Source organism: Indicator indicator, chromosome 18 (assembly GCF_027791375.1).
Source record: "Indicator indicator isolate 239-I01 chromosome 18, UM_Iind_1.1, whole genome shotgun sequence".
NCBI lineage: Eukaryota > Metazoa > Chordata > Aves > Piciformes > Indicatoridae > Indicator > Indicator indicator.
This window is the reverse complement of record NC_072027.1, coordinates 12,292,364-12,302,170: the sequence shown is the minus strand read 5'-3', so window position 1 is coordinate 12,302,170 and position 9,807 is coordinate 12,292,364. Positions and strand designations below refer to the sequence as shown.

The 9,807-nt window shown below is 50.6% G+C and overlaps 1 protein-coding gene across 1 annotated transcript; it reads right to left on the bottom strand.

The window, feature by feature from the left end:
* Positions 1-302: 302 nt before the first annotated feature.
* On the bottom strand, positions 303-4,560 carry GNPDA1 (glucosamine-6-phosphate deaminase 1). The gene is made up of 6 exons (XM_054389156.1): positions 4,437-4,560; positions 4,267-4,368; positions 2,450-2,632; positions 1,686-1,870; positions 936-1,110; positions 303-422 (listed from the first exon to the last, which is right to left on the bottom strand). The coding sequence occupies exons 1-6, from the start codon at positions 4,558-4,560 to the stop codon at positions 325-327; spliced, it is 867 nt and encodes a 288-aa protein (XP_054245131.1). The 3' UTR covers positions 303-324.
* Positions 4,561-9,807: the final 5,247 nt, after the last annotated feature.

Sequence of the window (9,807 nt, the reverse complement as noted above, 5' to 3'; positions counted from 1 at the left end):
AGCACTGTAATTTCACATCTCTATGTTTAAGTTTTGAGGCCTTCAGTCCACTGCATTACAGCTGTGTCACGGATTAAATTTGCTTTCCATTGACTCCACCTGCAGAGAATCAGCCAGTGGTGGTGCTTTGTGGGACACAGCTACTGGAGCCCATCTTCCTTTGGTTAATCAAGGCAGGTGTTGAATCTCTTTAGTGGAGAGAAGCAAGCACAGAATCATTCTGATCATTTCTGATCAAAGAGCAGAGGAGTTTCTGCAGCAATTCCCTTTCTTCCCAGCTGGTTTTCCACAGAAAAGCTGTCTCAAAGGCCTGGGAGCAGCAGGTTAATCACTGTATGGACACTTGGACTGGCTGCTTTTCACTCCTGTCTCCTTCATGCTGTATAAGGGTTCCACCAGCTTGTTGTGAACCAGCATTAAACCTGATGGAGCAAGAAAAAAGAATCTGTAGTAGGCAAAGTAGAGCAAAATTCTTGATTGGATGCTAATGAAATGAGGCATTACCAGAGTCCTTGTTCCTTTGCTCCCACACCCACATTAAGCTTGAGGAGGGGAGATTTAGACTGGAGATTAGGAAGAAATTATTTACAGTGAGCATGGTGAGACACTGGAACAGGTTGCCCAGGGAGGTTGTGGATGTCCCCTTCCTGGATGTGTTCAAAGCCAAGTTGGATGAGGCCTTGAGCGACCTGATCTAGTGGAAGGTATCCGTGCACATGTCAGGGTGGGGGAGGGTGGAACTAGATCATGACCTCTGAGGTTCCTTCCAAACCAACCCATTCTGTGAATCCATGAATCAAGCATTCCCTTTGCACTCTCATGATCACTGTACATCTCAGCTGTTACATGTCAGGAATGCAAACCTTTGGGAGCAGATTTAATAGAAACATCTAAAAACCCTCTATAGCAGCTCCTTGGCCTGCTCAAATGCTCACCTTTAAAGTACTTCACTGTCTTCACCCTGAGTTCCAGTGTGGCATCCTCATCACACACAAACACAGTGTTGGGGTGCTGCTGGAAAGCAGACACTGTCCACATGTGGTTGACCCCTTCCTCAATGGCTTTGTACAATGCAAAGGCTTTGTGGGCTCCTGTGATCAGAATCATCACCTGGACTCCAAAGACACAGCATATGCCAGTTAGAGTCTAGAAGAGGCTTTCAAAGACCCAAACCCTCTCAACCCAAAGAAAGCTGCCCTGGTCCCTAGGAGGGCACAACATCCATCACCCTCCCCAGAGGCACTTCTCTCTATCACAGTTTGCTCTGGGTGTGTTTCATTTGTCAATTCATTCATAGCATGGTGAGTCACATTTGGACACTGAGGTACTAGACATCTGTATGCTGAGACTTCATTAGTATAAATCAAGGTAGACTTAATTAAAAGCCACCCCACTTGGCTTTCATGATCTGTTGGTGTAACATCAAGCCAGTGATACTTGTAGGTATTCCCCAGGAAAGGTTCTCAACCAAAGCCACCCAAACCTTTCAGCTCCCTATGGATCACAACTGTGCTGCAGGGCTACACAAGGAAATGTTAGTAGAGCAAACAGGGAGACAGAGCAAGAGCCAGGAGCTGACTGTGGGAGGAACAGCATCAGCTGGTCCAGGCCAGCAGGGTGCAATGCTGCTCCAGGAAGCCCTGCTCAAGAGGTGCTATTGAATCAGAAGTTGCTGCTTTCCTAACCTCTCTGGCGTCCATGACAGTGCCTACTCCAACTGTCAAAGCCATCGTGGGGACTTTGGAGAGGTCACCATCAAAGAACCTGGCATTAGCCAGGATGGTGTCCATAGCCAAGGTCTTCACTCGTGTCCTGGATACCAAGCTTGATCCAGGCTCATTGAAGGCAATGTGACCATCAGGGCCAATACCTGTGACAGAGACAATTGGAGAAGAGAGTCAGTGGCTGGAATGGTTCACATCAGAAGCAAACTCCTATTAGAAGGGCATTCAATGCCTCAGGAATAGAGCTGAGAAAAACACTTGCAATTCTTCTGCTCAAGCTCAAATTTGCTTCTAGTGGGAATGACAGCAAAAGCCCTCTCTGAAGCCAGCAGAGACTCTTCCCTAACTGTGCTGGGACAAGCAAACAAAGCTGATGGCAGAATCCTGAGGTGAAGTGATGGAAGAAGCTTGTCTGGAGCTCCTGTTGGCTCACAGGACTCTTGACTGCTCTAGGAGTTTCCTGTTAGCCTTGGCAGCTGTAGTATGGTTTATTTGGTACAACTGTAGCCCTGCCTGGTTCTCATGCTAATTGATTCCTGAACAATTCACCTATTGGCCTGAAATACCTAAAACTGGGGGAGCAGACAAGGCTGCCAGCACACCTGAGTGTGTGGCATGGGGTGCCTTTCACTGCAAACCCACTAATGAACTCTTCTGAGCAGAAATGAGCTGGTGGAGGAAAGGCAGTGCTTCCTGCCAGTGGTGACAGACCTTCAGCTTCTCACCTCCAACAAAGAGTTCAATTCCTCCAGCTGCTTTGATTTTGTCCTCAAAGGCCTCACACTCTGCCTGGAGATCAGCTGCGTTCCCATCCAGAATGTGAACGTTCTCTGGCGAGATGTCGATGTGCTTGAAGAAGTTGTTCCACATGAAGGAGTGGTAACTTTCTGGGTGATCCCTCGGGAGACCTGACAACACAGCATGACTAAGGACCACCTGAAAGTGTCACCAATGTCATAAAGCACCTACATGCAGTGGCTATAGTACCAGAGCACTGCCTTCCCTGTCTCATCGGTGACTCCCTCAACCTCAATCCAGTTCTGGTGCCCCCCGGCACAAGAAGGACATGGAACTGTTGGAGCAGGTCCAGAGGAGGCCATGAACATGACCAGAGGGCATGGGTGACCGGGTGAGAGAGCTGGGGCTGTTCAGCCTGGAGAAGAGAAGGCTCCAGTGGCCCCTTAAAGCAGCCCCTTGTAGTGACAGGATGAGAGAGAATGGATTGAAGCTTTAGGAAGGGAGAATTAGACTGGAGATTAGGAAGAAATTCTTTACAGTGAGGATGAGATGCTGGAACAGGTTGCCCTGGAGGTGTTCAAGGTCAGGTTGGACGAGGCCTTGAGCAACCTGGTGTAGTAAGAGGCATCCCTGCCCATGGCAGGCAGGGGAGGTGGCACTGCATGATCGTGAAGGTCCTTTCCAAACCAACCCATTCTATGAATCTATGATGATTCTTGATCATTTAGTTTGGTAGATCACCGAGTCCAACAATTAACCCAGAACAGGCAAGTCCACCACTAAACCAAGCCCTCAGCACCACATCTTTTAGCAAATATTTAGCCTGTGTGTTTTTCACCTTTGGAGCTTCAGGCTTACCCACTAATCTCTGTTTTCTTCTGAAGAGGCTCTTTCTTCACAGCTTCATAAAAGAAACAGCCTCTGCTATCTCATCAGGAGTGTACATGGATTGGGGAAAGGCAATTGGACAGGTAACACATTGGTCCTTGTAAGAGACCTGGAGCTAAAGTGACCTTTATAACCCCAGAGCAAAGGTGGCAATAAACACTATCTCAGCTTGCAGTGATAGAACCATGGAATCATTTAGAATGGAAATCATCTATCATCAAGTCCAAGCATTAACCCAGCACTGCCAGGTCACCACTAAACCATGTCTCTCAGCACCATATCTCCACAGGTCTGAAACCTCTCTGGGGATGGGGACACCAGCACCAGCCTGGGCAGCCTGGGTCAGGCCTTGACAACCCTTTTAGGGAAGAAATTATTCCTCATATCCAAGCTAAATCTCCCCTGGCACAACTTGAGGCCATTTCCTCTTGTCCTATTGCTTGCCCCTTGGAGAAGAGACCAACCCCCACCTGGCTTCAACCACCTTTGATGGAGTTGTTAGAGAGAAGGTCTCCCCTCAGCCAGAACAATCCCAGTTTATGGGTCCTTACCTGGTCTGCACTTATTTATTTATTCATTTATAAGGGCCTGTAGTGACAGGATGAGAGGCAATGGTTTTAAACCTGAGCAAGGAACATTGACATTGGACATTAGGAAATTCTTTACAGTGAGGGTGGTGAGACACTGGAACAGGTTGCCCTGGGAGGTTGTGGATGCTCCTTCCCCGCAGGTGCTCAAGGCCAGGCGGGATGAGGCCTTGAGCAACCTGGGCTAGTGGAAGGTGTCAATACTCATGGCAGGGGCTTGGAACTAGATGGTCTTGAAGGTCCCTTCCAACCCAAACCATTCTGTCATTCCGTGATATGCAGCAACATAGACAAGGAATGCCACATTCTTCGTGTCTGCGGGCACTCACCCACGTACTCGTCCATGTTGAAGGTTTTCACGTACTTGAAGGAGAGGTCCCCATTCCTGCAGTACTCCGCCAGCTTGCTGTAGCAGCCCAGTGGTGTGCTGCCTGCGGGGAACGGCTGCTTCAGCGCCGGGCAACGGCCACCCGGCCCCGCTCCCGACCCCGGCACCCACCTGTGGGCAGCCCCAGCGTGAAGAACCTGCCAGGTCCGGGCCCGAAGTGGACGATCCGGTTGCGGATGTACTTGGCGGCCCACTCGCTGGCCTCCGCGTAGGTCTCCTGGATGATCAGCTTCATGGCGGCCGAGGGCGGGCTGCGAGCCGGGGAGCCGCTACGCCGCCATCTTAACGCCGCTGTTCTTCTGACCGACCTGCCTGCCCGCCGTCCCGCCCGCCGTCCACGGAGCGCCCAGCGCGGCCCGGGAAGAGCCCCCAGCCCCGCCCGGGCCTCCCTCCGTGCCCGCCCCGCCGGTGGGCGGTGAGAGCTCCGCCCGGCCCCTCACGGCGGCAGCTCCCAGCGCGGCCCTAGGTGCGGCAGCGCCGCGGGGAAGGAGGCAGCGGGTTCTGGGGAGCCTGGCCTTGGGGGTCGCACGGGCAGGATTTAGGGTTAAATCCACCCCGTGAAGTGCTTGGGCTGTTAACGGGCTGTTAAATGAATCCAATTTACAAAGGCGAGGAATGTGCTTTATGCCTGGGCTGAGCTTTTGGGAGCAGGCGTTTCCCACAAATACATTGAAAAGGCAATGGGATCTTTCCACAGAATCCCAGCATGGTGGGGGCTGAAGGGGCCTCTGGAGATCAATCCAGTCCAACGCCCCTGCTAAAGCAGGGGCACCCACAGCAGCTTGTACAGGATCACAATGGCCAGGTGGCTTTGGAAGCTCTAGAGGAGACTCCACAACTTCTCCAGACAGCCTGTTCCAGTACCCTCAACGGTTTTTTTTCCTCCTCATCCTCAGGTGTCATTCGATGTCCCTATTCCTTCATGCTTCTAATAGTTGTCCCAGGCACTGCCAGGGATCTTCCATCTTGGTTCTTCATCTGCTTTTGGTGCCTCAGAGTGATCCATGATAGCTGAAGGAAAGGCACCAGGCAGGAACAGGCAGCTCTAGCACTTGAAACAGTTTGTAGGAACCTGGTTCAGAGTATGCTGGGGCCATTCTGTGTTCTGTTGGCGTCTTTAAGCACTGAAAGGCCACCAGAAAGTCTCCCTGGAGCCTTCTCCAGGCTGGACAACCCCAACTTTCTCAGCCTGGTCTCACAGCAGAGGGCTTCCAGCCCTCCCAGCATTGCTGTGGCCTCCTCTGGCCCTGCTCCAACAGGTCCCTGTTTCTGCTGTGCCGAGGGTTCTGGAGGTGGACACGGTACTTCAGGTGAGGTCTTCTCTCCTGGTGTGCACAACCCAAACTGCTGCAGGCTGAGGAGGAGGAGTGCACCAGCACCTCAGCATTGCAGATGACCCACATCGCATCGCTCGGCGTTACCATGGAAACACAGACGGGGCTCAGAGAGTTCAGAAAAGCAAGCACTGGAGGCACAGGCTGTGCAGCAAGTCATTGTAAGAGACACCTGGACTTCCCACAGCAGGGAGCCATAGGGCAACAACCACATACCCCTGTGGGGTGTCTTGCAGACACTGGGGTTTGTCTTGCCCTCAGAGTGGTTTGTGAACAGCCGTCACCCGATCACATACCTCCTGCTTTGCCTTCTTCACTGCTCTTTGTCCCATTGGAGGTACGGAAAGCTGCTGCCTTTGAGAATCATAGAATCGTTAGGGTTGGAAAAGACCTCCAAGATCATCAAGTCCAACCATCAACCCAACACTTCTATGATCAGTAGACCATGTCCCAAAATGCCACAGCTACTTTTTTCTTGAACACCTCCAGGGATTTAATCTGTAATGAAATTCTCCCTAACATCTAACATAAATTTCCCCTAGTGCAGCTTGAGGCCATTTCCTCTTCTCCTATCACTAGTTGTTTGGGAGAAAGAGGCCAACACTGGCCTCACTCCACCTTTCAGGTAGCTGTAGAGAACACTGAGGTCTCTTCTCAGCATTGTCTTCTCCAGACTGAACAACCCCAGCTCCCTCAGCCTCTCCTCATAAGACCTGCTCTCCAAATCCCTCACCAGCTTCATTGTCCTCTGGAGGATCAACCTTCCAGCATCCCACCACACTGCTGGATGTGGCAGGATGGATTTGGTTTAAATTCCAATGCTGTGGGCCTGTCACAGAATCACAGAATGGTAGGGGCTGGAAGGGACCTCTGAAGATCATTGAGTCACTGTTAATTGCAAAGGATCCTTCTCCTTCTTTAACCTCCTGTGCAACATTTCACAGGGCATGAAAGTGTAGGAGGCAGCCAGCAGCTAAGCATGTTTTGCTGAGGGGGAAAAAACTATGGTGGTGCAGGAGAAGGAAGGCAGGTGCACCTGCCAGCACAGCTGCTGCCCTGCTCTGCCCACATCCCAGCTCTTCACACGCTTTAGGCAGCCTTACTTTAGGCAGGAATTGCTCCAGGGCTGGCTGCTGTGTGGGCCTAGCAGGCAGAGTATTTTTAGGTATGCTAATTGCTGTGTGTTATTGTTCCTGCCTTTGCAGCTCGCTCTGCAAATGGTGAAGAACTTCCTGGTATCTGAACAGGCTGATTTTCCTTCCTTGCGAAGGCAGCAGATGGAAGGAAACAAACACTTCTCCTCTGCAGAAGAAGATGAAGTTTAACCAAGGAGTTCTAACAAGCACAGCATTTTCTTTTTCTCTCTGCTGAAGTGCTTAGCTCTCCCAGCAGCACCCAAACCCCAGTTAGGAGTTTGCTGGGGGGAGGTCACAGCAAGCTGACACACTCAAGCAGGCAGCTCTGGAGACCATACTGACCAGGTCCTTCCCTCTCCCATGGGAAAGCTGACAGAGCTTCCCTCCTTGCCAGCTTAAAAACCACTGGTCTGTGCAGTAAAGGATTTAGTCATAGAATCACAGACTGGTTTGGATTGGAAGGGACCTTAAAGATCATCTAGTTCCAATCCCCTGCTATGCTAGACCAGCTTACTCAAGGCCCCATCCAACTTGGCCTTACACATTTTCAGGCTTGGAGCCTCCACAACTTCTCTGGGCAGCCTATTCCTCATCACCCTCATTGGGAAAAATTTCTTCCTAATATCTCAATCCAGCTTCTTCCAGTTTGAAGCTATTACCTCTTGTCCTATCAATCTGGATAGCCAGATTAAGTTAACCATTGATTCATTGTGAGTTCTCTAGCAGGCTGAAGAAATAACAGCAGGACAAAGGGAGAGAAATCAGTGAGTCTGGGCTCCAGAAGTCAGGGCTGGGGTGAGTTGCTGGATGAAGCAATTTGGTGTTCAGCTGTCTGCCTTGCCCTGATCACAGCTGGCACAAACTCAGCTTCCTTGCTCCCTATCTGACCCCACTTCTGCTGCTGAATTTCAGGAGAACATAAGTTCCATTGGGAAGGTCTCCCATCTCTATGCTGCTTCATTCTCCTTCCTTACAGTGACTGAGGGGTGATCTTATCAATGATTCATAAATACTTCATGGGTGGCTGTCAGAAGGATGGGACCAGGCTTTTTCAGTGGTTCCAAGAGGTAATGGACATGAATTCGAACATAAGAAGTTCCATCTAAACATAAGGAGGAACTTTTTAACTTTAAGGGTGGCTGAGCACTGGAACAGGCTGCCCAGGGAGGTGGTGACGTCTCCATCTCTGGAGACATTCAAAACCTGCCTGAATCTCATCCTGTGCAACCTGCTGTAGGTGAACCTGCTCTGGCAGGGGGATTGGACTGGATGATGTCCAGAGGGCCCTTTCTACCCCCACCATTCTGTGATTCTGTGTAATTCTGTAACACTCATGGGTTATTGGGGCATAATTTTCTGCACCAGTAAAGCAGGCGCTGCTAATGAGCAGCTCTGCTGGTGCTACTGGAGCGTGGGCGGCTCTGCTCGCTGTTGTAGGTGCTCCTGCTTGTAGGAGACCTGACGTGACCCAGCAGCTTTTGTTGTCACAACAGCCAGTCACACAGAACTGCAGCTGCGTGTTCAGAACTGCCTGCAGAGGTGCATGCCTGTGTGTGCCATGCTGGGGAACCTACACTCTGCTGAGGTTTGGACAAGATGTGGTGCAGCTTGTTTGGCTAAGGCTTGTCAGAGAGCTTTGGGTCAGGGTCCTTATGGAATCACAGAATGATAGGGGTTAGAAGAGACCTCTGGAAATCATCCAGTCCAACCCCCCTGCTACAGCAGGGGCACCCGCAGCAGCTTGCCCAGGATCACAATGGCCAGGTGGCTTTGGAAGATCTCCAGAGAAGGAGACTCCACAGCCTCTCTGGGCAGCCTGCTCCAGGACTCCAGCACCATCAAAGCAAAGAAGTTCCTCCTCATTTTTAGACGAAACTTCTTATGTTCAAGTTTGTGCTCATTACCTCTTGTCTGGTTGCTGGGCACCACTGACCAAAGCCTGGTTCCATCCTCCTGACGTTCTCCTTTTAAGTATTGATCAGCATTGATGAGATCCCCCCTCAGTTTTCTCCAGGCTAAAAAGACTCAAGTCCTTCAGGCTTTCTTTGTAAGAGAGATGCTGTAGCCCCCTAATCATCTTTGTAGCCCTTTGCTGTACCCTTTTAAGCAGTCCCCTGTCTCTCTAGAACTGGGGAGCTCAGTACTTGACCCTGCTGCAGATGTGGCCTCACCAGGACAGAGCAGAGGGGAAGGAGAACCTCCTTTGATCTGCTGGCCACGCTCTTCTTGATGTACCCCAGGATGCCATTATTGTCCACCAGGACTCCCAGGTCTTTTTCCACAAAGCTTTTAGAGCTCTTTTCCTCATGTGCTTTTAGAGGCCGTGACCAGGCAGCATAAAGGGCTGTGAAATAGCTGGAATTTGGGGTTGCACAGACTGTGGTCATCACTGATTTTGTTTCTCTGAAGAAGCAGCAAAGCCAGAAAGTCCTGGTTAGGCCCTGACCTACTGTAGATATATCAGTCACAGGATTTCAAACCAGCTGGAGATGAGAGTACTCCCTATCCTGCCAACAAAGCTTTGAGTTGGCCAAAAGCTAAAAGATGATTCAAATAGTGAGGGGCCCAAAACTGAACCCAGTATTTGAGATGTGGTCTCATCAGGGGGACAATCCCTGCCCTGGTCCAGATGGTCACACTATTGCTGACCCAAGCCAGAATGCTGGTGGCCTTCTCGGCCACCTGGGCACCCACTGACTCAACGTTCAGCTGCTGTCAACCAACACTCCCTGTTGCTTTTCCACCAGGCAGCTTTGCAGCCACAAATAGACCTGTGGACCTTGCACTTTGGCTCATAGCTTAATGGCCATGGTGGTCTTAGGCTGGCAGTTGGACTCAATGATCTTAGAAATCTTTTCCAACCCAACCAATTCTATGATTCTATGAAATACTTTCAGAGCACAGCCCATGCAGAAGTCACTAAAGAGCAACAACCTCAAGCTTCGGAACATCTCTTGGGAGAAAACACATTTAGCACTAGAGAAAAAGTCAAACACAGGCATGAAGTGATTT